The sequence below is a fragment of the Sarcophilus harrisii genome, chromosome 2 (genome assembly GCF_902635505.1).
Source record: "Sarcophilus harrisii chromosome 2, mSarHar1.11, whole genome shotgun sequence".
In the NCBI taxonomy this organism is placed as follows: Eukaryota; Metazoa; Chordata; class Mammalia; order Dasyuromorphia; family Dasyuridae; genus Sarcophilus; species Sarcophilus harrisii.
Window position 1 is genome coordinate 434,164,057 of NC_045427.1, and position 25,717 is coordinate 434,189,773.

General features: G+C 42.3%; 1 protein-coding gene across 7 annotated transcripts in view; it reads right to left on the minus strand.

Moving 5' to 3' along the window:
* Positions 1 to 25,445, minus strand: part of LOC100922691 — a 30,048-nt gene extending 4,603 nt beyond the window's left edge. The window contains exons 1-15 of one of the 7 annotated variants that reach the window (XM_031954125.1): positions 25,212 to 25,445; positions 25,015 to 25,129; positions 23,899 to 24,027; positions 23,201 to 23,353; positions 23,058 to 23,121; positions 21,252 to 21,312; positions 21,029 to 21,120; positions 20,166 to 20,345; positions 19,526 to 19,585; positions 16,082 to 16,249; positions 14,206 to 14,273; positions 13,897 to 13,939; positions 13,390 to 13,453; positions 12,852 to 12,928; positions 1,536 to 1,632 (exon numbers count right to left, since the gene is read on the minus strand). In XM_031954125.1, coding sequence (XP_031809985.1) covers positions 1,536 to 1,632; positions 12,852 to 12,928; positions 13,390 to 13,453; positions 13,897 to 13,939; positions 14,206 to 14,273; positions 16,082 to 16,249; positions 19,526 to 19,585; positions 20,166 to 20,345; positions 21,029 to 21,120; positions 21,252 to 21,312; positions 23,058 to 23,121; positions 23,201 to 23,353; positions 23,899 to 24,027; positions 25,015 to 25,129; positions 25,212 to 25,347 — 1,507 coding nt within the window. In that variant the 5' untranslated portion in view covers positions 25,348 to 25,445. The other 6 variants (XM_031954126.1, XM_031954127.1, XM_031954128.1 and 3 more) reach the window with 6 other exon arrangements.
* Between the last annotated feature and the right edge of the window lie 272 nt (positions 25,446 to 25,717).

Here is a 25,717-nt window from a genome sequence, read left to right on the forward strand (position 1 = left end):
TAATTTGCAATGTGACCTTGGAGAAATCACTTTCCTGGGCCCCATTTGTACAATGAAGTAATTGGACTAGATTTCTAGAATCCCTTCTAATTTAATTCTGTGATTCTAGACTTTTCTGTTTGGCATTTTAAGTCCCTTCCAACTAGCCCTCCCCTAACTTACCAGCCTTATTTCCTGTTACTACCCTTCACATACCATGTTGTTCAGACATCGAATCAGCCTTTTTGCTGCTCCTCATCCACAGCCCTCTGTGTCTTGGCTCTCAGCCTCTGTCCTAGGTGTCTTCCCTGCCTGGAAGCCTCTCCTCAGCTCCACCCCTGTGGTTTCCTTCAACATTGAGCCCCATAACCATTTTCTGCATGAGACCTTTCCTGGTCCCTGAGAGAAGCTGCGCTCTAGAGCCTCTTCCCACAAGGTTACCATGCATCTGTTTTGTAAGTACCTATGCATGCACATGTTTTCTCCCCCATTAGGAAGGTATCTTGAGAAGAGAAATGTTTTGCTTTTTACAGTACCCTGCACATAATAAGTGCTTAATAAATGCCTGTTTGATTCACTGTGTCATGATTCTGAGAATTGGCCCTACCTATTGAGTGATCTCAGAGATACCCCATAAGCATGTCAGACCCTCCCCCCAGAAAGGTTTCCTGTGGATGCTTAAGCATTTTCTGAAAGGGGCCTTTCATATGGTCTAGGGTACTGGCTTCAGGAAATATCTGTACTCTTCAGGACAAGGTTCTGCTATCCTATCCTTTCTTTGGGAGAAACGCTCCGTGGTCTCAGCCATCTTATACTTCTGAGAACTGGCATATTTTTGTCTAACTGAAGACTCAACCTGCTTTCACACAAAGGCCCTCCTCTTGTTCCTCTGCAAATGTGAAGAATAATAACCAGAAGGACATCTCCTCCCACTGAGTCCCAGAAAAAAGAACTTGGGTTCCATCTTCTCGGTTTACTCTAATGTGTTCAAAAGGCCCCCTCCTTCAGCTCAAATCTGGCCCGGGCCAACCTAGGGTGCTCCTCTCCTGGACAAATCAAGTTAGCAAACATCTGTGTAGTGTCTCCTAGGCACCAGGCACTGTACTAAGTGCTGGAAGCGGGTGACAAGCCAAAGGACCTGGCCAAGATGGTGGGCATGGCGTCTGGGTACAGAGAAGAGCAAGATCTCGAGATCGACAGTTCCCAGAGCCAGGAGCACAGTGCTGTCCATTTCCTGTAGGAACTTGGCTTGTTGCTCCTACATTCGTGGCCCTGGGAACTGAACTCTTCAGGCTTAGGGCCCCATGGGAAGGGGGAAAGAGGAATGGAGAGAAGAGACAAAGGGAAGGAATGAGATCTGAAAGGCTCCTGACTGATTTGACTTCAACTGCGTCATTCCAAACTTAGCTGCCAAACTCTGTCTCCTAATGCTTCCTACTCTATCCCCCAATCTATTCCTTTAAATCTCTCTTCATCTTCCTTGCCCCTCCCCCATGCCAGGTAAGCTCTTGGGAACCTTGGGGAGCCACCTCTGGGATGGCTGGTGTGGCCCTTACCAGTGTCTCCTGAGCCATGGGCCTGCCGGATGCTTTGAACCCCAAAGCCTCCTCTCCTCACCAAGGGCACCCAGGAAGAGCGGGGCAGAACGAGCATCTGCAGGAAGAAGGGCATAGGTAGTTAGGGAGGGGACACACGCCCAGGGCTTCCTCCCACATATACACACATGAGAAGAGGTACACTCCCCACAACTGGAATGCTCTTCCATCCGTGACCTAGGGGAAGGAGCAGCAGGGCTCTGAGCTTATGAGAATCCATTCTGAAGCACAGACTCCACGCTCCCACCATACCTTCAAGGGACAGACCCCTCTTCTCTGCTGCCTTATCCCCTCCCGGAGTCCCCTCTGCCCCCACCAAATTTTCCCTCGCTTTCTTAAATTTGATACAAGGTGATTCACAGATTATTTCTTAAAATGTACTCTTTTTCTTGCTCAGTTTTCTGACTCCTGGGAGTATTTGAAGTAGTCGTGTGATGGAAAAGTACATGGGACAGAATGTTCGGTGACCTGGTTTTGTCCCTCTCTCTCCCACTCACTTGTGTGATCCTGGGCAAGCCTTTTCCCCCTCTCAGAGAGAATTAAGCCGGATGGGCTCTAAAAGCCCTCCTATCTCCAATGTCCCATCCAGAATGGGATGGGATGGGAGGTGCTGGCCCAGGCCTGGCTGCTCAATTCCCAGGTCCAGGAAGATCCCCCTTCCTCCCTACCCCACCCCTGAGCTCCCAGCATCTGTTCTGTCTCTGGTCTTGCAGGCCCTTAGTAATTGCCAGCTTACGTGTTCAATACCACCTAGGAAGGGAAGGGCACATTTATTGGATTAGTGTTTTTCAAAACACACACACACACACACACACACACACACACACACACGGCACAGGCCATCCTGGCACCCTGAAGGAAGCTTGCCCAAACCCAAACCATCTTCAGATTCTCCTCATCCCAAAAGGGGATAAAAGGGCTCCCCGTACTTGGGGCTTGGGAGGAGCTGCCATATTGTTGACTTCTGGGGGTGTAGGAGAGGAGCCTACATCTATGGACAGAAAGACTCATGTCCAGGCACTGGGAGAGGGTCCCCCATGTCTGGGTGCGAGGAGCAGTTCTTAACATCTAGAAACAGAGAAAGTTGGAGAAAAGAAACCCATAATTCCCACCACCCCAAGACTCTCTCCCTCCTAGGATTAGATGGCTGGTCCCCCTTTCTGCCTCCTTTCCCTTTCTCCCCACTCTGAACTCACCGCTGGTGCCATCAGGGCAGGACGACTCGGCTTACTCTCCCAGGGAGAGAGAGAGGTGGAGAACAGCTGCTCCTAGGGGTGGGTGGAACAAGAGCCAGAGCCCAGCCTCTTCTCCCTCCCTCCTCTTCCCCCCCCCTCCCATCCTCACCCCATCCTCCCGCTTCTCTGTGGCAGGGACAAGTCCCAGGACGCCACTGACAGCAGCTTCCCACCCCTCCCCCACATGGGAACGGACCTGAGCAGGGGCCGAGGGAGGGACAGAGATCTGTAGGGATGTAGCAGTCAGGCCACATTCCCTGCCCACTCTTCCTAGGCCTGAAAGCCTTCCTCACCCCATCCCCAATATACCACGCACAGTCGTGGGGAGGGAATAAGCCAAGGCCATTGAGGATCTGGAATAAAACTGACAGACTTTACAGAATTTTACAGCTGGAAAGGATCATAGAACACATAACAGAGTAGAAAAGTAGAAAAGAGGCCTTGAACATAGAATGTTAGCACTGGAAGGGGCCTTAGAATACAGAATGTCAGAGCAGGAAGGAGCCTTAGAACATACAATGTCAGAGCAGAAAAAGACCTTAGAATATAGAATATTAGAGCAGGAAGAATCTTAGATCACAGGGTGCTAGAATAAGAAGAGGCCTTAGGACATAGAATGTCAAAGGTGAAGTAACCAGTCTTAGAACTTGAAGACTAGCGGTAAAAATGACCTTAGTTTAAATTGCTCAGTTGGTGGAAGTCTAGAGTCCCAGGGAGGGGAGATGGTTTGCTCAAGCACATAGAGTTAGCTATTGTTAGAACTGGCATCAGATGTCCATCAATTGGGAAATGGGGAATCTCACACAATAACTTGTGGTATATGATTGGTTTTTTTTAATTATTAAAGCTTTTTATTTTCGAAATTCACTCTTGTAAAACCTTGTGTTCCAAATTTTTTTCCTATTCTTCTATACATATTTCCACATTTATCATGCTGCACAAGAAAAATCAGATCAAAAAGGAAAAAAATGAGAAAGAAAACAAAATGCAAGCAAACAACAAAAAGAGTGAATACGTTATGTTGTGATCCACACTCAGTTCCCACACTCCTCTCTCTGGTTGTATATGGCTCTCTTCATCACAAGATCACTGGATAAATATGACACTTTCTCACATATGCACCAACCTGCATGGAAAAGTACTAAAAATGTTAAGCTTAGACTTATGTATTCCAAGTAGTTTCCCTTATTCTAGGGAATGACATACACTTTAATTCGTCAAAAAGCAACATTTGTATTCTGGTAATTACATGTTACTTCTATTACATAGTAAAGTGGATACCAGAAAACTACAAAGGCAGGAGTGTGAGTGAACTTTTATTGAGAAAGGGAAATTGTCAAACGAAACAATAGCAACTGAAGAATAAGAAAACTGCTGTCACAGAACTTACTTTACCGTGGGCTTATTTCAGCTTGTGATCACTAACTCAAAAATGCTAAACTAGTGTTTATTTCAACCCAATACTTCCAGATTCCTCCGTAAAAGGAATATATGAGAAGAACATGTGAAAGTTGCCAAACCTCCATTTTGAGAAAAGTGCCCAGGTCATTCATATCTTTCATTTCTCTCTGGTTCCACTCCCAACTGGGGATTTTATCTATCATGCTCCTTCAGGTAATTTCTATCTTGCTGCCTACTCCTCTTTTCAACTTCCTTTTCTATGTATTTTCCTTTATTAGAATGTAAACTTCTTTAGAAAGGTAGGAACTATTTTTCCTCTTGCTTATATTTATATTCCTTCCACTTAGTAGTAGAGTGCATAATAAGCACTTAATAACAATTCACTTGATAGATGCTATTTCTTCTTGTTGAATATTTTGTTGTATATAGGACTTTCCTTTCTGCCTCTGACCTCCTTAGTTTATGCGCCTAGCATTGGGATCTTTGGATCAAAGTACATAGATATTTTAGTTGCTATTTTACCATAAGGTTCTGGGTTCCTAAAGAACATATCAGTCAAGGAAAAGTCAGGTCAGGTCCTATCAAGCTGGAAAGACTAAATACAAGCCAGGATGGACTATGTGTCTGTCACTCAAGGACCAGACTAAGTTCAGAGAAGCTCAACATTTTGTTGGTTACTGGGTAATGACTACAATTCACTGAAACTATGTAGTAAGGATTGGACAGGGTTACTTACTGCAATGAAACCAAAGATCTTTGAAGTATTGATTGATATCTACTGGTTGCTCAGGTACTCAACAATTATAAGGGATTCCATTTAAGTATACAGAATACTTATTTTACTATCAGAATGTAAGTGCCCAGTAGATTTTCTTTTTTCAGTTTTTGTGTCTCCCACAGATGATACAATGCCTAGAACTTGATTTTTTACAAAATTATGTTATCTTCCCTAAGGTTGCTGAGCATGTGTTTACATGAGAGGAAGCAGCTATGGTACACTGGAATACTAGATTTAGAATTGGCAAGACTTAGGTTTAAATTATGTCTCAGACATTTACTAGCTGTTTGACTCTAGGTAAATTACTTAACTCTTCTCAGGCTTAGTTTCCTCATCTGTAAAATGGGGATGATAATGGCACTTATATAACTGGGTTATTTTTGAAGTTTGAATGAGATAATATTTAAAGCATTTTGCAAGTGTTAAAATGCTATTTAAATTCTAACTATTGCTATTAAGGTAAGTCTCTTCTAGAGAACAGTGAGACCCAGTCCTTGCTCTCACAGAGTTTACAGTCAAGGAATTATGTGCAAATATCTGTTAGACAAAATAGAACTAAAGTATACAGGAGAAATGTAAAAATTGTTCAGAGTCGTGTCTTAGAAAGATTTTTGGCAGTTGTGGTGAAAGATGAACTAAAGAACAGAGAATCTGAAAGCATGACAACCAGGGAGAAAGCTATTATGTGAGAAATAATAAGGACTTGAACTAGGAAGCAGTACTTGGAGTAAAAAATAAGATAACAAATGAAAAAGATGTTGCAAAGGTAGACAAAATTGACAGAACTAAAAGTACTAATCTTCTAACTGACAAAAACTGTTGGGAATAATGAAGAGCAATCTGGCAGAAATTAAGTTTGAAAAATACCTAATACCATATGACAAGATAAATTCAAAATGGATACATAACTTAGAAATGAAAGATCACAGCATGAACAAATTTGAGGAGCAAGGAAAAAAATTACTTTTCTGATATCTGGATGAGAAAAAGTTTCATGACTAGACAAGTAATAGGGAGGATCACACGAGATAAAATGGACAATTGTCACTGTATAAAGTTTAAAAGTTTTTGCACAAACAAATATAACTTAGTAGCATTTAGGAAAAAAAGTAAAGAAAAAACCTTTAGCAACAAGTTTCTCTAACAAAGGTCACATTTCTAAGATATATATATACAGAACTGATTCAAATGTATGAGAGTAAGAGCCTTCTGCAGTAGATAAAAAAAAAGATCAAAAGATATGAACAGACAATATTCAAAGGAAGAAATCCAAGTTATCAACAATCATATGAAAAAATGCTAGAAATCATTAATATTTAAAGAGAAATGCAAATTAAAGAAACTTTGAACTTCTGCCTTATACCTATCAAACTAGCAAAGATGACAAAAAAAAGAAGATAATAAAGATTGGGGGAAAACAGGTGTCTTAATGGGTTGATGGTGGAATTGTGAACTGGTCCAACTATTCTCAAAAGCATTTCGGAACCATGCCTCAAAAGCTATTAAATATCATATACGCTTTGATTCAGCTATACCATTACCAGGTGTATATCCCAAAGAAATTAAAGAAGAAAGAAAAGGGCCTGTATATTAAAAAAAATTGTAATTTTTTTTATGGTAACCAAAATTTGATGCTGGTGATTTTTTTTTCTTTCCTTCTTCTAATTAAATTAACCAAGATTTATCTATTTTGTTGGTTTTTTCATAAAACCAACTCTGAGTTTTTTTTATTAGTTCAATAGTTTTCTTAGTTTCTATTTTGTTAATCTCTCTTTTGAGTTTCAGAATTTCTTATTTGGTATTTAATTAGGGGTTTTTAATTTCTTCTTTTTCTAGTTTTTTTTTTTAGTTGCATGCCCCCTTCATTGATCTCCTCTTTCTCTATTTTATTTATGTAGCTATTTAGAGATATACCCCATAGAGATCATAAAAAACGGGAAAGGACCCATATGTGCAAAAATGTTTGTGGCAGCCCTTTTTGTAGTGGCCAGAAACTGAAAACTCAGTGGATGCCCATCAATTGCAGAATGGTATATTGTGGTATATGAATGTTATAGAATATTATTGTTCTGTAAGAAACGACCAGCAGGATGATTTTAGAAAAACCCGAACAGACTTATATGAACTGATGCTAAGTGAAATGAACCAAGAGAACATTGTACATAGCAACAACATGATTATACAATGATCAATTCTGATGGACGTGGCTCTCTTCAACAGTAAGGTGATTCAGGCCAGTTTCAATAGACTTTTTTTTTTTTTTTTTCTATGTGGAATTTATTTATTATTATTTTTTTTAATAGCCTTTAATTTACAGGATATATACATGGGTAACTTTACAGCATTAACAATTGCCAAACCTCTTGTTCCAATTTTTCACCTCTTACCCCCCCCCCCCTCCCCTAGATGGCAGGATGACCAGTAGATGTTAAATATATTAAAATATAACTTAGATACACAATAAGTATACATGACCAAAACATTATTTTGCTGTACAAAAAGAATCAGACTCTGAATTATTGTACAATTAGCTTGTGAAGGAAATCAAAGATGCAGGTGTGCATAAATATAGGGACTGGGAATTCAATGTAATGGTTTTTAGTCATCTCCCAGAGTTCTTTTTCTGGGTATAGTTAGTTCAGTTCATTACTGCTCCATTAGAAATGATTTGGTTGATCTTGTTGCTGAGGATGGCCTGATCCATCACAGTTTCAATAGACTTATAAGAGCTTTCTGCACCCAAAGAGAGGACTGTGGGAACTTGTAATGTTCTCTTCTCTAAAATATAAAGTTCTCTGGGAGCAGGTTCCTTAGGGGGGTTTCTGGAGGTAGCCTTCGTTTCAGTTCTGTGTAATAATCACTCCAAATGCAGCCAGGAGTTTGTAAAGTCCAGGAGATTGTAAAGTCCAATCCTTTATTGTTTCCTTCAAAATAGCCCTGTTAGCTTTCTTAGAGCTCTATCTCTCTACTTGGTTCCGAGAGCTCTTGCCGCCAGTCCTCTGCCTCTTCTAGCTTCTGCCTTTAGCTCCCTCTGAATCCAAAGCCTCCAGCCAGCACAAAGGTGGAATATGGAATGAATCTGACTCCGCCCCTGAGAGAGTGGGCTCCTCCTCTAGTGGGCTTGTCCTTCTGACTTGTGAATCTCCCAGAGTGACTATAATTCCAGTGACTTAGCACCTTATTTCAAGTTCTGGCCCATAACAGGAACTAAGTATGCATCACAACATAATATTTTCACTTTTGCATTTTGTTTTTTCTCATTTTTTTTTGATTTGATTTTTCTTGTGTAGCATGATTATTGAGAAAATATGTATAGAATAATTGCACATATTTACAAACAGATTACTTGCCATCTATGGGAAGGGGTAGGGGAGAGAGGGAGAAAAAAATTAGAACACAAGGTTTTACAAGGGTGAATGTTTAAAACTATGCATGTTTTGAAAATAAAAAGCTTTATTTTAAAAAAAACTTTGATCAAGTTAGTGATAAAACATGAGTCCAAAAACATAAAAATAAAACATGTCATTCACTCCTGCCAAAAGAGATGATGAACTTAATTACAGGAAAAGATCATACATCTTTGGACATAGGTAATATTACATTTTGTTTTGCTGGATTATACAGCTATGCATTTCAGTTTGGAAGCTTATTTTCTAAAAATTGCTCAATGGGAGAAGAGTTTAGTGGAAGGTACAGATTATTTTTTTTAAAGTGTTACTTAGAAAAAAGATATCATAATTTATTTTTAAAATAAATAAATATAGAAATAAAGAAAACAACCCAATACAAGATAGTTTTGCAAAATATAGAGAAAGTAAATTCATTTTGGGCGGGGAGGAAGGGAGAATACTAACAGCTAAGAAGATCAGGAAAAATTTCCTATAAGAAGATGTAGCTAAGATATATTTTAAATATGTGAGAATCATTTGTATAGAGATGATAATTGAACCCATGAAAGCTGATTAAATCACCAAGAGAGCTATTGTAATGAGAGAAAAGGACCTAGGAAATATTTCCAGAGCGTACCTACACAAAGGCGATAATAGTAGCAGCAGCAGTAGTTGGTATTTGTATGTCACTTTAAGGTTTGTAAAGGGTTTTACAAGTAATGTTTCATTTTATCCTCATACAACTCTATTATTTATTTATTTATTTAAATACACATTGCTTTATGAATTATGTTGGGAGAGAAAAATCAGAACAAAAAGGAAAAACCATGTGAGACAAAACACACACACACACACACACATACACACACACAAACAGAAAAAAGAAGTGAAAATAGCATGTGTTGAGTTACATTCAATCTCCATAGTTCTTTTCCTGGATGCAGATGTTATTTTCTGTCCAAATCTATTGGGATTGCTTTGGATCACTGAACCACTGAGAAGAACGAAGTCTTTCATAGTTAGTCATTTCATACTTTTGCTGTTATTGTGTATAATGTATTCCTGGTTCTGCTTGTTTCCTTCAACACAAGTTCATATAAATCTTCCCAGGCCTTTCTAAAATCAGCTTGTTCATCATTTTTTTATAGAACAATAATATTCCATTACCTTCATGTGCCACAACTTGTTCAGCCATTCCCCAATTGATGAGCATCTACTCATTTTCCAATTCTTTGTTATTACAAAAAGAGCTGCTATGAACATTTTTGCACATCTGGGTCCTTTTCCTTTTTAGTGCCATTGTTGGGTCAAAGGATATGCTCGGTTTGATAGCCCTTTGGGCATAGTTCCAAATTGCTTTCCAGAATGGCATATAACTTTATTATTATCCTCATTTCACAGATGAGAAAATTGACTTGACAGAGATGAAGTCATTTACTTAATAAGGTCTTTTGCTAGTGTTTGAGGCAGGATTTCAACTTCCTGACTTTAAGCAGCTAGGGGACACAGTGGATAAAGTATTGAACTTGGAATCAGGAAGACTTATCTTCATGAGTTCAAATGCAGCCCCAGACACTATCTGTGTGAGCCTGAACACAGGGGTGTTCCTTCATCCTGTTCCTCATGTGTAATATGAGTTGGGAAAGGAGATGGCAAGTCGCTTCATTATCTTGGCCAAGAAAACCCTAAATGGGTCAGAGAGTCAGATGTGACTGAAAAATGACTTAATAACAATTTCCTAACTCTAGGTCCATCATTCTATTCCAGGAGATGGGACATGGGGCATGAATGACAGTCCAGTAAAGGAAACTGAAAAGCATCAGTCAGAAAGATAAGAAGAGAATCATTAAAACTTATGAAGAGGTGAAAGTGTCAAGTGGAATAGTGAGAATACTAACTGAGAAAAGGATAGATTTTAAAAATTATTGACAATTTTGGAAAGAGAAGTTTCATGAGTAATTTGCAAGTGAGAGGCATTTTTCTAAGCATTTGTCAGTCAAAGGAAGATGTGATATAACATGGTTGGTTGAGAAGATAGAAGAAATAGAGCTGTTAGAAGGAGGAGTGGATTTGGGGGTAGGGATATGAGTTCCAGCCTGGATCTGCTGTATATGCAACTAGCAGGCCATCCAAGAAGATATGGGACGAGAGCTCAGGGGAATAGTTCTTAGATAAAGAATCATTCTTCCTAGAGGTACTAATTGGAGCAGATGAGACCATTAGTGGATAATCTAGAGAAAACAGAGAGAAATAGAGTATGGAAATAGCCTTAGAAGACCACCCTGCTTAATAGGAGGACAAAGGGCTATGGAGGGCTACCATTTTGGGTTGGGAAAATCAAGGAAAGCTTCATGGTCAAGGTGTCTTCTAAACTGGTTCTTGTGCTTTTTCTTATCCTTGATATGACTTAATATAGGCTAGACAATCAATAGATGCTTAAAATATATCCATTGTATCTGAATAATTGACTGATAGCTACTGTCCCAGGTATGTACCTTAGGGTCCCCTTCAAGCTTAGAGGGCTAGAGCCAGATTATCTTCTTCCAGACATCCAACCACAAGGCTCCTTGTAGCATAGTGGCCCTTTTAAAAGTTTAAATGAAGAGTTCAAGGAGAACAGCAGTTTGGCAAAATATTTATTCCCAAGAGCAGCAACTGATGGATAACTGAGGGCATGAACTCCTGGAACGGAGCCTGAGGCCCCCACAGCCTCTCCTACCTCCAGCCCAGAAGACTGGCTTCTGTAGGAATCAGACACCCTACAAAAGAAGGAGGGGATCAGACACAGCTGAAGGGGGATAGTGACCCAGCACAGGCAGGGACCACTTGGGGATGGGTCTTCAGAAGCAGGCAGCAGGCCCAGGTCAGGCTCCGTAAAGGACATCTGTGGCAATGACCAAAAAGCTCTGCAGAAACAAAATTCCTTCAGTCAATGAAATGGGGAAGAGGTTCTCTAGTCACACTCTCCTAAATTCTCAGTGCCTCCAAATTTAGAGGTAAAAGACCTGAGTGTGAATCCCTGGGGGATAGTGGGCAGCTGGGTGATGCAGTAGATGGAGCACCAGACTGGAGTCAGGAAATTGTTGATGACTTGCATCAGTCATATCCAACTCTCCATGACCCGATTTTGGGGTTTTCTTGGCAAAGATACTGGAGGGGTTTGCCATTTCCTTCTCCAGCTCACTTTACAAATGGGGAAACTGAGGCAAATAGGATTAAATGACTTGCCCAGGGTCATATAGCTAATTGGAGTCCAATGTTAGATTTGAACTCAGGTCCTCCTGACTCCAGGCCCAGCACTCTATCCCCTACATCACCTAGCTGCCCAGGACCTGAATTCAAATTAGGCTTCAGTTACTAGTCGGATGACCTGGGCCAGTCAATTTAACTTTACCTTAGTTTCCTCATCTATAAAATAAGCTGCAGAAGGAAATGGCAAACCACACCAGTCATCCAATAAGGGGACTGGATTGATACCTGTATGGTGCTGGGCAAGTGGGATTGAATAAGAGGACTGTCCCAGCTCTAGCTCTTAGCAGGGTGGTCACAGGGTTACCCAGTAGCCCTTCAAAGGATCAGTGCTTTCCATGACTCTTCATACCAGAACCAGAAAGGCCCCTAGTACATTGTAGCCTCCACCCTCTCCTCCAGGACTAGCACTCTACACTCTGCTTCCCTCTCTTCCCCCTCTCCCCTCCTAATGATGGGGAATGGAGTGGGATCACCCAGCATCCACTGGAAATTTTCCCATGGCAAGGAACTAACTGCATCTCATGGCAGTCTATCCCACTCACAGGGCTGCTTATTTATCAAAGTCTCCCTCATACTTGACTCCTATAGCCTGATAACAAGACTAGACCTCCTCATGTTCCTACAGGTTTCTTTCTGAGAGAACCAGAGCATGAGAGAAAGAAAAGAACGTCGTACTCCAAGCTGGTGGCGTGTCAAAGCTAGAAGGGAACATGTGAATCAAACAGAATGTTACAAGTAGAAGGAGCCTTTGAATGGAGAGAGACCTGAAAGAGGATTAAAGGGAAATTTAGAATAGAAGGCCCAAAGTGTCCGATTCCAGCGGGTTCTTGGGATGTGAATGCAACCTTTTCCTTTTACAGATGAGGGAAAGGAAGCTCAGAAAGGAAAAGACACTTACCCCAAATCACTCAAGGCATGAAGGGGTAGAATTGAAGCCAAAGCAGAAGGGGCTGGGCAAAGATGAGTGGCAGCAAGTAAAGGCATTGGTTCTATACTATAGAGTGCAGTGAACCACTCCGTCTCTCTTCCCTATCTCTCCCCCACCCCCCCACCCCACCCCTGACTGAAAAGGGAAGGAAGGTGAGGCAAAGGGAAGGAGGAAAACAGGAGGAATACAGCTGAAAACATAAGGGGGGAGGAGGAAGAAATGATGAAGATGCTCTGGGAATATTGCTCATTCCTGTGATGCAGGAACGGGGAAGGGGATTAAGACTGTACCCACCTCCTGGATGTTGATGACTACATCTTTAAGGCTGATCTTGAACAAAGTGGGCAGAGGGTAGCCTTCGTTGAGTTTTCCTGGGGGAAGAATATAAGGTTTTTTCTGTTCTCCAACCTCAACCCAGAGCTTCGTACACTAAACCCAATTAAGATCTACCTGGATTCTGCCATCTATCCATGGAGTCCCTAACCTCAGTGGCTTCTCAGGGAGCTTCCCCTGGCATGAGAATACAGAGACCAGATTCTCTGTCATGGGAGAGCTACACCTACACCTCTAGTCAGTTATGTTCTCCAAGTGACCAAGTCACCAAGTGACACTGAGCAAGGCACATTCATCTGTAAAACAGGATTGATAAACTCTGATTGGTCTCCCCTCCCAAGATTGTGAGAGTGAGAACAGATGTGAGGATTCATTCTAGTCCCTCGCCTTGCTCTCTCCAGGGACAAAATTCCAGATGAGGTTTGAGATTATTTCTATTATTATTTATTAACATTTTCCTGGAATAGGGAAGTTATTGGGGGGAGAGGAGAGAACTCACTGTTGATCTGAGGCAGTATGACTGTCTTCAAGGAGGTGTTCAGCAAAGTCTCCAGTTTGTTAACCTGGGAAGATGGGAAGATATGAGAGGCCATAGGAGAAAGGACCAAAGAATGGGGTGAAATGAAGTGCAAGAAATGGAGGTAGAATGCAAGAGCAATGGGATGGGCTTGGCAGTGGTCCCTTTTAGGTTAAACAGTCTACATTCTGAGGGCCCTCCCAGCTCTGACTTTCTATGAGCTAGGAGAAGGTAGGGAAAGTAGAGAAGGGGTATAGGGGGGCTATATCCTGCCCCCAACCCATCAGGCCTAAAACTGCTCCAAATCCCTCCCTTGACTAGTTGTAGGAGAAACTTCAGAAACATAAGCTTTTCCTCCTTCTCCAAGGAGAAAATGCCAAGAGAGACCTGGATGTGGGGCAGGGTTTGCATGCCTGCTAGACCTGAGGAATTAAGGGGGGTAACCATAGGTCCTCCAGATTCCCTGACTCAGAGACATAAGGCACTTACCGAGAAGGCCCCCACTTCTGAGTGAGCCAGAGTCAGGTTGCAGCTGTAGGAAGAGGGCAAGGGTGAGAGTCTGTTTTATATCCCAATCTTAAAGGAGTGTTAGGGTCCCATCTTGAGGTGGGGCAAGACAAATAGGGCCAGCACCCTCCACTTCCCTACCCCAATCTGGCTTATTCTTCTCTCCCATTGTGATGCAGCTAAGAATACCCCATCTACCTTCCCCGCCACCTGCATCCCCACCCAAACCTGGAACCACCCCCTTCAGGAATAGGGGAAGCATCTAATCATGGGGAAGTAGAAAGGACTCACTTAGTCAGTGTCAGATTGACTGAAATATTCTTTCCGGAAACAAAGATCTGGGCCGTGACGTTGGTATCCTGCCAAGGAGATCCTAGTTCAAAACCTGGCCTCTCCCCAAGTGTCCCTAACCCCTGCCCCTTCCACACCAGCCAAGTGAGTTCCACAAAGAAGTAAATTCAGTGGAAGTGGTGTTCCTCTTGGGCAGGGCTTCTTAACCTTTTTTTCTGTAATTGGACCCTTTAACAATCTGGTGAAACCAGACGGTTAAAATAAAATATATAGGATTGATGTTTTGAAATATAGCTATCCATGATAAATATGAAAATATGTTTAAAGATATTGTACATGTTTAACCTATATTGGATTACTTGCAGTCTGGGGAAAGGTGGAGGCGGGGAAGGAGGGAGGAAAATTTGGAATACTTTGGAAAATTTAGAACTGTCTTTGCATGTATTTTGAAAAATAAAAACTATTATTATACTTCTACTCTAGGAATTCAGCCCAATCCAGGAATGGAGGACTGGCCCTGGGGCAGTGAAGCTATTATTATATCTGGTCTCAGACACTTAACACTTCCTGGCTATGTGACCCTGGGCAAGTCGCTTAACCCCAATTGCCTCAGCAAAAAAAAATATTCTACTCTAGGAATTCAGCCCAACCCAGGAATGGAAGACTGACCTTGGGACAGCGAAAGGGGGCATCATAGAAGAGCCCAAACCAGTCCCTCCACTGACCTCTTCTCCTTGTTCCCTTCCAAACATTCTCCTCCTCCCACATGAAATTTCCTGACCCCTACTCTCCCTTCTCTTCACAGACTACCCAGTCTTCAGCCCCCAGACTCCCATTCCACTTCATCCAGGAGAGAACACTACTCAAGTCCTAAGGAAGCTCTCCCCAGAATTCCTGTAGCTTTCATATCCTGAACCTTGTAATCTATGTCTCCTCTCCATCCTGTCTTGATTTTGCTTCATTTCCTGTATGTGAATCTTGTTGTCCTAATTAATCTGTGCTGGAGAAAATGCCCTGGACAGAGAAATGGTGGGGAAAAGGGGAGGCAGTATGACACACTGGAAAGAGCATTGGTTCTGATTTCAGATCTTGTCTACACACTAACTGCTTGTGTATGACTATACTCAAGTCACTTGAATCTCCTCGAGTCTCACTTTTCTTATTAGTAAAATAAAGGATTTTGAGAAAAGGACTTCCAAGGATTCTATGACATCCTCTAATCTATAATTCATTGAAATTGGGAAAATTGCACATTACTTTCCACTCTGGATCTCAGTTTTTTCATCTGTAAAATGAGAAGATTAGGCTAGATGTTCTCCAGAAACTTCTAGTTCTCACACTCTTATATTCTAAGAGCCTTGTTATTATTGTCATTCTGTAGTCAAAGTTTCCCCGAGTTCTAATATTCTAAGGTATAAGGTCCTTTCAATTTCTATATTCAGACTCTCATTCCAATATCAATCAATACATACTTGTTAAGTCAATAAACCTCTGAATTGGGCACACAGTGGAGGCTCAAACACTAGATAGCCCCTGCTGAGATTCCTGTGTGTTGAGCCTTCTACAGCCCTGCTCCTTGTCACAGGCAGAGAGTCTGGGTCTTTGACCTGGGCCCATGACCGAAGGCACAGGACAGTTCCCTAAGGCCTGGCATTTCCCTTGGATCTCCAGGAAGCTATAGGACACTGGTTCAGAGTCTGGGAGTTATCTAGGGATAAGGGAGTCCCAGCCCTGGGAATCCATGAGCCAAGAGCAAGGACCATTAGTCAGAGAGTAGGGAAAGCCTGCCCAAGGCTAAGGCGGAGCAGAGAAACCAATACATGGGGTCAGTCTGTACAAGGGAGGCCCATGTCCCCAAAGGCTGGGGCCTACTCACAGCATGCAACAGGAAGACGGGTACTTCTGAGGATCCGTTGGGGCGAACGAAGGCCTGGACTGCCCCAGGAAACAGCAGCTGCAGAGAGCCCACCTGAGTGTGTAGTCTGGGGGGAAGTCTAGCAAAGATCTTCAGGGCCATTGGTGTGTTTGGGAATCGCTTCTGGAGCTGGATGTGGGGTACAGAGATGGAAGAGGAGACAAGCAGGTTAATAAGCTCTAACATTTGGAGAGATGTGTAGGAAGGGAGCTCATGGTGAGCTTGCCCTCCTCTTCTACCCTGTCCTAGGGGCCATTGGAAGCCATTGGTAGGGGGTGGGAGTGGGACAGGGACAGCACTCACAGGTAGTTTGTGTTTGGTGTTCCCAAACATCCCACTCCTGGCTCAAGGTGAGAGAATGAACCCCCTGGAATTCACAGCAGGACGCATGGTCCTCAGTGTGCTGCTCTTACTTGATCATGGCTAAAAAAGCTCTAAACTCATTTCCAATCTTAGCTCTGCTTCTTACTGATTGAGTGAGCTTGGGCAAATAACTCTCTCTCTAGGCCTGAATTTTCTCATTTGTAAAGTAAAGGGGCAGACTAGATGATCGTCAGGTAGGTCCCTTCCAGCTCTAAGTTCTGCGATGCTATGATCCAAAGGAATGAAACACTAATAGTCGGAACCCGAGATTGACTTCTGGGAAGCAGTTTCCAGAGCTCCTTAAGCAGTGTCAAAAGTGGAGAACAGAAAACTGTATCACATTGCATCTTATTATTACGCAAGTTTTGGGAAGAATAGGTCTGAATCTATGATTTTATCAGGGAGGCGAATGCTATATGTATATTTTCTTTACTTTCAACCCCTTTCTAAACTACAGTCTTAAGTTACTTGGGAACTGAGCTATTAAGTAGTTTGTCCAAAATTGGACATTCAGGATATGAACAAATAAATAAATGGGGGGGAGGTCATTATCAGGTAAATTCCTACCTTGGGTTTAATTTAAAAACATTGTTGATATTGATGAAATCTGAATGCAGATCGAAGCACATCTTTTTTTTTTTTTTTAACTTTATGTTTTTGGGGGATTATTTTTTGTCTGTTTTCTTTCACAACATGGCTGATATAAAAATGCATTTTGCTTGACTATATATGTATAATCTGTATAAAATTGCTTGCCTTCTCAAGAGGGGGAGAGGGGAGGGAGGGAAAAAGGGAAATAATTTGGAACTTAATTTTTTTTAAATATTAAAATTTTTACATGTAATTAAGAAAAAATAAAATATAAAGAAAACAGCAAAAAAATTAATAAAGAAGAAAACTACCAATCAAACCTCAATCAAAAATGATAGATGATGAGTTCTATTTTTGAACATGTTGAGCTTGATATGCCAATGGGATATCTGAGAAAGGATGGACTTAATTCTTTAGAAGTGTTGAGCTAAATTACTTTGTTAAACTAAACATTGATTCTAAATTAAACACCTTTGAAATTAAAAAAAAAAAAAAAAGAGTCCTTCAAATACCTGAAGACAGCTTCATGTTCCCTAAAATTCTCTTGTCTAAGTTTCAGTTCCCTCAACCAAGTCTTATGGAGCATGATTTTTGAATCTTTGGCAAGTTAGTTTCCATCTCTGAACCTGTTTCCTTCTTTGTCAAATGAAGAGAAGCTATGTAAATTATCAAAGAGGAACCTAGACAGGAAAAACAGGCTTTAAGCCCTAGTTCTGACAGTGTGTGACTTCAGGGAATTGCAGGACCTCAGCTTCCTCTTTTAAAAAGAGTTGATACATATGCAAAAGTGTTTGTGGCAGCAATTTTTGTAGTGCCAAGAATTTGGAAATTCAGTGGATGCCCATTAATTGTGGAATGACTGAATAAGCTGGGATATATGAATGTAATGGAATATATTGTGCTATAAGAAATGATGAGTAGGCTGATTTCAGAAAAACCTGCAAAGACTTACCATGAACTGATACTGAGTAAAGTGAGCAGAACTAGGAAAACATTGTACACAGTAATAACAAAACTGTGTGATGATCAACCATGATGGATTTAGCTCTTCTCAGCAATGCAGTGATCCAAGACAATTCCAATAGATTTGGGATGGAAAATGCTATCCACACCCAGAGAGAATGAAGAAGACTGATGTAGGATCAAAGCATACTATTTTCACTTTTTTTTTTCTCATGGTTTTCTCCTTTTGTTCTGGTTTTTCTTTCACAACATGACTAATATGGAAATATTTTAAATGATTATATATGTATAACCTATATCAGATTGCTTGCTGTCCTGGGGAGGGAAGAGGTAAAGGGGAGAGGAAAAACAAAAATTTGGAACTCAAAATCTTATGAAAATTAATGATGACAAGATTTTTCAGGGGTGAATGTTGAGGTATATCTTTGCATGGATTTTGAAAAATAAAAAGCTATTCTAAAAAAATAAACTGAAAGGAGAAAAAAGAAAAGAAAATGAATGTTGAAAACTATCTTTATATATAATTGGAAAAATAAAATACTATTGAAAAAATTTTTTTTAAAGAAGATGGTCTTTAAGGTTTCTTCCACTTCTGCTCTTAAAGTCCTTTTCAACTTAGCCCTCTTCCTACCTTTCTAGTCTTTTTATACTTTACTCTCCCTTACATATTTTTTAATCCAGTAATACTGGCTTACTTACAGTTCCTTAAACAAGACATTCCATCTCTCTACTCTGGTAATTTTTATTGCCCATCACCCATGCCTGGAATGGACTCCCTCTTCTACCTCCCAGCCTCCTCGGCTTCCTCAGCTTCCTCCAAATTCCAATTAAAATCTCACCTGCTTCAAGAAGCCTTTCCCTATCTTCCTTAATTTTAGCACTTTTCTGCTGTGATTATCTATAATTTATCCAGTCTTAACCAGTCTTATCTATAATCTATCTAGTTTTTTCTTGAAAAATTTTTTTATTTTACTCTGAACTTAATAAAACAAGTATTTCCATAACATAGAATTAAAAAAAAAATGATGTACAACTTTCTATTCCTTTTAAATCTATAATAAAGTTATCATATAACTTTCTTTTTTCTCCCCACAAATATATATATATAGAGATATGTTAAACCATCCTTTTTATCAGTTCTTATTTGTATATTGTTATTGGCATATTTTTGAGTAAGAAAACTTTTCCCCCTTTATCTTTCCACCTTCCCTTTTTTTTAATCTCCCATTAGGCACCCCCTGTACTCCAGGCACATAGGTGTTTAATAAATGCTTGTTGATATATCTTTCATATCCAATAGACTTAGCTCCTCTGGATAAATAATAGCGGTTTCCTGTCTGTGTCACAACAAAAAGAAACAGTTGGGGGAGAATTCCCTGTGCCTAGTGTGTGCGCCGTACAGTCACATTTCTGGACCAAGCAAGACTACAAAGATGTGGGTAAACAGTTTCTATTTCCAGCCTGAGAGACAACATAAATGGCGCTTACCTCAGGCGCGAAGGGTGCGAAGCTCTGGGTGTTGAGACGGATGGGAAAGTGCTCGGGTATCTGGAATGACGGAGGAAGATCCCATACTCAGCCCCAGCTGTCTGTCACTCGCGTTCCCCCAACCCCTCCTACCCTCCTTCAAGCCCCCTTCTGCTAAAGTCCCGCCTTCTGCAAGAAGCCTTTCCAAAATGCTCCCTAATCTTGGGGCCTTCCTTCAGACCACCCCCAGTTTATCCTGTTTGTCCGTAGGAGTTTGCATGTCATCTCCCTCACCGGTCTGGGAGCATCACCAGCGCTTATCACTACGTTTATAGAAGACCTTTCATAAACTGCCTGCCTAGTCCCACCTCCACTCTTGGTCCCAACCTCAGCTAGCTGTCACTCGGGTTACTCTGGCTCCGCCTATTTCTGCCTGATGCTGCCTCCAGCCTTAGCCCCATCCTTATTTCCTTCTCCCGCCCTTCTTCCCAATCCTAGGCTCTGTATCAGATAGATGCTGCTTTGGTCCCACCCCCAGACCGTGTGTGTCACTCATGTTCCTCCCATCAGTCCTTAGCTCCACCCCGAATTTTTAGCTGTCATTCAATCCTCTCTAGCCCCGCCTCCTCTCGCTCCCAAGCACCGGGCCCCTCCCTCTTGCCTTGCTATCATCTGTGAGGTTCCAGGACAGCGCACCCGCCCTATAATAAACTAGGGCGGCGGAGTTGGGCACGAACTCCGAAACACCCAAGAGCAGCATTCTGTCATTCTGTTCCGGGAGCGAGAAGGGAGCAGGGGAGTCCGGGTCTTCCTGGTGGCCGGCCGGGTTGTAGAAATCACCCTGGGACAGGAGAAATAACGGGGAGGAGAGTCAAAAGGGGCCTGAGCAGGTACTGACTCCAACCCCCATCACCAGCCCATGCAGAAATCTCTCTGTCTTTCCTCATGTGGGTCAGTGCATAAGGGCTTAGTATGTTGGATCTGGAAGAGATCTTGGGGCAAAAACCACAGAAGATCAGAACTGGAAGGGATTTTGATCCAGCCCCCTTATTTTATCCATTTTTAATTTTTATTTCTATATTATTTATTATAAAATTAGGGTTTTAGGGTGCTCAGAACCACTAAAGTGAGCATTCATGTGCTTTTTGATGGGACAATAAAAGGCATTTTTTTGGAAAGGAAAGCTCAGAAGAAAAAGGAGTGGCCTGGGAGACCCAGATATGCTACAGATTTGCTATGGAATCTTGGATAAGTTACTTGATTCTGTTTGGCTTCTTGCCATCTGCAAAGTGGGAACAATTTCTTTGGTCTCTCAGAGAGAATGTGGAGGAAAGTGTGATGCTTTGCAGAAAGGGAAGAAGAGGAAGAAGAAGAGGCAGAGGGTTGGAAGAAGAGGAGAATGTTAATGATAGAATGAAGATTGAGAGAGCAAGGAAAGGCAGAACAAGGATGGGGAGAAATGTTAAAAGAATAGGAAGCATGTAGGAAGGAAAAGAGAGCAAGGATTATAGGAAGAGAGGTTACCTTAAAGGCCACTTCAATGCTTTGTTCTGTAATCAGTGGTGTTGCCTCTATCGAATGATCCAAGTATATGAAGGAGCTTATATGGCTGTATTCTGGGAATCAGAGCAAGAAGGAACCATCCTGTGATCCTAGATTCCAGCCCATCTTAGTATTTCCACTAACAGCTTATGTCTTTCTCCCCAACCCTCTCCCTCCCAGATGCAGGTTCCTGGTGCCTCCTGACCTGGGATGTTCTGTAGTATTCTTTCCAGAGATCCCACTGACTTCCCGATCTCTTTACACATCTAGACAAGGAGAAAGGTCCAGAGAGTTGGAGAAAGGGGAACATCTTAGGAAGTTTGACTGTGAGATAGATAGTTTCACTGACTCTACCCCTCCTTGGCATCAGTTCCTGCCTGGACACTTGGCTGACCCCTTGATCTGGCTCCTTCTGTTCACTAGAATCCTATCCCCAGAACTCTGAACTCAGGGTGTTTACATTCAGTCCTTCTTCCATATAGCACCTTCCCTGTGTGGAGGGCAGGGAAGGGACAGGAGTGGGCTAGTGAGTAGGTAAACAGAGGGAAGATGTGGGAGATGAGGGAAGGTGTGATCCGACGTTGGCAGAGAGCAATAAAAAATAGCAGTAATTCCTACTTTGTTGTCTTAAAATTTACAAAACACTTTTCTATATATTGCCTTTTTTGATCTTCACAAAGTCCCCTTAAGTGTTCTCTCTGTCTCTATCTCTTTCTGCCTTTCCGTGTCTTCTCTGGGCCTCTCTCCTCCTCCTTTCTACCCCTCATCTCTCTTCCTCTCTCTGCGTCTGTCTTTCTCCCTTCTCTCTGTTTCTTTGCCTGTGAGCCTCTCTTTGTCTTTCCCTCTGTCTCCCTGTCTCTTTCTCCATGTCTGTCTGTCTCTCTCTCTCTCCTTCCCTCCCTCCCTCCCTTTTCTCTTTGATTCTGTGTCTGCTTGCTTTTTCTCTCTCATTCTGTCTCTATCTTCTTCCTTCCATCTCTTTCTCTGTATGTCTCTCTCCCGTCTGTCTCTCTGTGTCTTTCTTTATCTGTCTCTCTCATTCTGTCTGTCTCCTTCCTCTCATCTCTCTCTTTGTCTCTCCCTTCTCTCTGTGTATCTTTGTCACTCTGTCTCTCTTTGCTTCTCTCTCTCTGTCTCTGTGACTTTGTCTCTCTGTCTTAGTCTCTTCCCTCTCCCTCTGTCTCCCTCTCCCTACTTCTCTCTCTGACTATCTGCTTTCTCTCTCTCTCTCTCTCTCTCTCTCTCTCTCTCTCTCACTTTCTCTATGTCTCTGTATCTCTTTACTTCTCTCCTCTTTCTTTGTCTCACTCCGTCTCTGTAGATGCTCTATAATTACTTATATGATCTGGTGGTCTCTTTCTTCCCTAGTTTCCCTACCTCTTTTAGAATGTAGGTGTCTGGGGACAGTTAGGTAGCTCAGCGGATAGAGCACTAGCCCTGAAGTCAGGAGGACCTGAATTCAAATCTGATCCGATGATCAAATCATTTAACACTTCCTAGCTGTGTGACTCTGAGTGAGTCACTTAACCCCAAATGCCTCAGAAAAAGAAGAAAAAAAGTAGGTGTCAGAGCTGTTGCCTTTTTGTCTTCATATCTCTATTTCCCCTCATCATCATCATCAGCAGCAGCATTTGCTGAATGAATGTTTGTTGAATTAAATTGCTGATTTTACAAAGGCAGCCACAGGCCCAGAAGTTTATGTGATTTCACTAGGGATGCCAATTATTAATTGAGATAGCTTGCTTTTGCACTAACGGCCTTTCCAGAGACATTTCCCAGTCACACTAGGCAAGTCCCATGGGGATTGGGTGAGGCTTGGGAGAAGGAGCGGGCCTTAGAAAGGGGACAAGATTGAAAAGGAAGGAAAAAGAAGGTGGGCACTTAGATGAGGAAAAAAGAAAATGGGAGGGGTGTCTAGAGATGAGAGGGGAACGGGTCTTCGAAAGGATGGTCTTGGGGAGGAGGACGGGCTTGAGGTGGTTTTTGTGGTGGGGCTGCAGTAGAACCTCACCGTGCTGTCCAATTTCTGTCGAATGGAGTCACTCGCGGTTCTAGTGAAGCCTTTATAGAGCCAGCTATGGGAGGGAAGAGACGAGCGTGTGAACCCGACACCCTCTCCCTGCCCCGGGACAGCCCCCCCAGCCTTGTCCTTACCTTATCCCCCCAGAGAGGGTGACGTCCACGTGCTCAGTGTGGAAGCTGCAGTTTCCCAGGCTCACCGACAGTTTACTGGCATTCCGGCTCACCTCCACTACTACGTTCAGCATCATCCCCCTTAGGCTCAGCTTGATTTTTGCCTTGTCACGTCTGCAGAGCGGGGCAGAACCGGGGAGGTGAGGGAGGCAGCGCGCAGGCAGAAAAGCCTGGGAGTAATCCCGCTTGTGGCCGCCAGGAAGCAGCAGCGGCCCACTGAGGCTTCCCCCACCTTTGGGGCGGCCACGGAGAGAGTTCAGAGGCAGGGACACCTTCAAAAGGCTGGGCTTTGGGAAGCTTAGCAATTCCCAGGGCAAAGGAAGATGCCAGTGGAAAAGCCTGGGCCTTGAATCCAGAATACCGTTGTTAAAATGTTGGGTCCGCCGTTATTTACTGTGTGACCTTAGCAACGTGTTCCTCTTTCTAAGTTTCCGTTATCTCATCTGATCCAATAGGAGGTAGGGGAGGAGGGGAGAAATTGGACAAGATGGTTCCTAGTCCACAGCATTAAAAGTCTGTGCTCTTTGAGGACTGGAAGCCTGGGATGGGGGAATTAGGCATACGTCTGTCATCAGGAAAAGGAAGGATCAAGGGAAAAAGTAGGAGGGGGGATTGGAGTGGCTCAGCTCAGCCGGCCAACATCCCTCCAAAGTACTTACATGAATGATACCCTCATAGACCAGTTAGCATGGATTTCAACATCTGCAGGTCCCAGGGACAGACTGAGCTTGGAGTCCGGAACAAAGTCAACCGAAGATCCCCCCAAACTTATATTCTGTAGCTGGATCCTGTAGGAAAGTACCAGCTGAAGTTCATTTTCTTGGCCCATCCCATCCCAGAGGGTCTCCCCTATCCCTCAGCCTCAATCATTAACAAACCCTTTCCTGGGACATCTCCTAGGGAGAGAATTTGAGGCCATTAAGTATTTTGAGTTATCATAGAATGAAGAACATTGAAGATCCTTAGAATAGGAAACACAGAATATCATAAATAAATATCATAAATAAAACTCTAGACATTGTTATCTAGGTCAGATTCCTATTTCCTAGAGAAGGGAAGGGTTATAAAGCTAGTTAATGGCAGTACGAGCAGATAATCCAGGAATCTTGGCAGGGAAAGAGGAGTGGGAAATAAGCATTAATATAGTACCTTCTGCCTGCCAGGCACTGCACTAAGCCCTTCACAAATATTACCTCATTTAATTTTGACAACTAAAACAGGAGTACTCTGGGCTTGAATTTCAAAATCCTATTGTTTGATATTGTAGAAAGCTTGCTTTCTGATGACCTCAGTTTCCTCACTAGTAAATTGGGGAGGAGAGAAGGGAATTAGATGATAAGAATACACATGTGTATAGTACTTTAAGGTTTGTAAAACATTCCCTTCCCAATAACTCTTTGTGGGTAGATAGCCTTATCTTATTATGCCTGTTTTACAGATAAGGAAACTGAGGTTATTTGACTTGTCCACAATCACACAAATAAATGGAGGAGGCTGGTCTCCTAACTAATTTCAGCAGCTTCCTATTATACCACACTGCCTAAGTAAGAACTTCTCTGTTTAAATGTTCCTTCCAACTGTGATATTTTTGAGTTTTTAATCAAAACCTAGAGTATTTAGGAGAAATGTCAGGGAGGGGGAAGCAAGGTAACTAAGGACAAAATCAGATATCCATGGAAGGATTTGAGTGGAGTGAAGGAGAGGCTGGGAGATCAGGAAAGGTTGAGATTACAGGGAACAGTTGGTGGGAAGACTCTTGATTTTCATCCTCTTACCCTGTCACTTCATATTTCATAGACCCCATTATGGGCACTGAGTAGCTGCTCTGGTAGTCTGGGATAGGCGTGTGCAGCATAGTCGACTTCAGAAACTCCATTCCAACCTGCTTCCCTGCAATAGAAACCATTAGAACCATCACCTCTTCTTCACCTGCCCAGCACCATAGCTTCCTCACCCATTGTAGAGTACTAACCATAGTCCAAGCCCTTTTTGGTGATCTTCACTTTTATTCCAGGAGTTACTGCCTCCGTTTGTACCCCCAACAACACCAGTAGAAGCCACAGCATCTTCAGACTTCTCCAGACCTTATTGTGGAAAAGATTGAACATCAGCCAATGGAGTCAGACAGTCAATTAACAAATATTTTTTCATTTTGTGAAAATGACCCTGGGCTCTCAAAGTTATCTTAGTAGAGTGAGACCTTTGGCAGATCCCACCAAGTTGGAAAGCTGTTGAGCACACACAACGGGCTGTTGCACGACTAGCCTTGTTAAGTTGTAATTGAAAAGAGGAAGCATGTCATCTCACCAGGGGAAGAGAGCAGAGCATTGCTCCATAGTGGGCAGGGGAAGAAAAAAAGATGTGAGTTGGAAGAGCAGGTGGGATTTGGTGAAGAAGGAAGAGCATATTCTAAACTGAGGGGTATAGCCTGAACAAAGGATGGAGGTTGGAAAATGAAAGAAATGTCCAGGGACATCC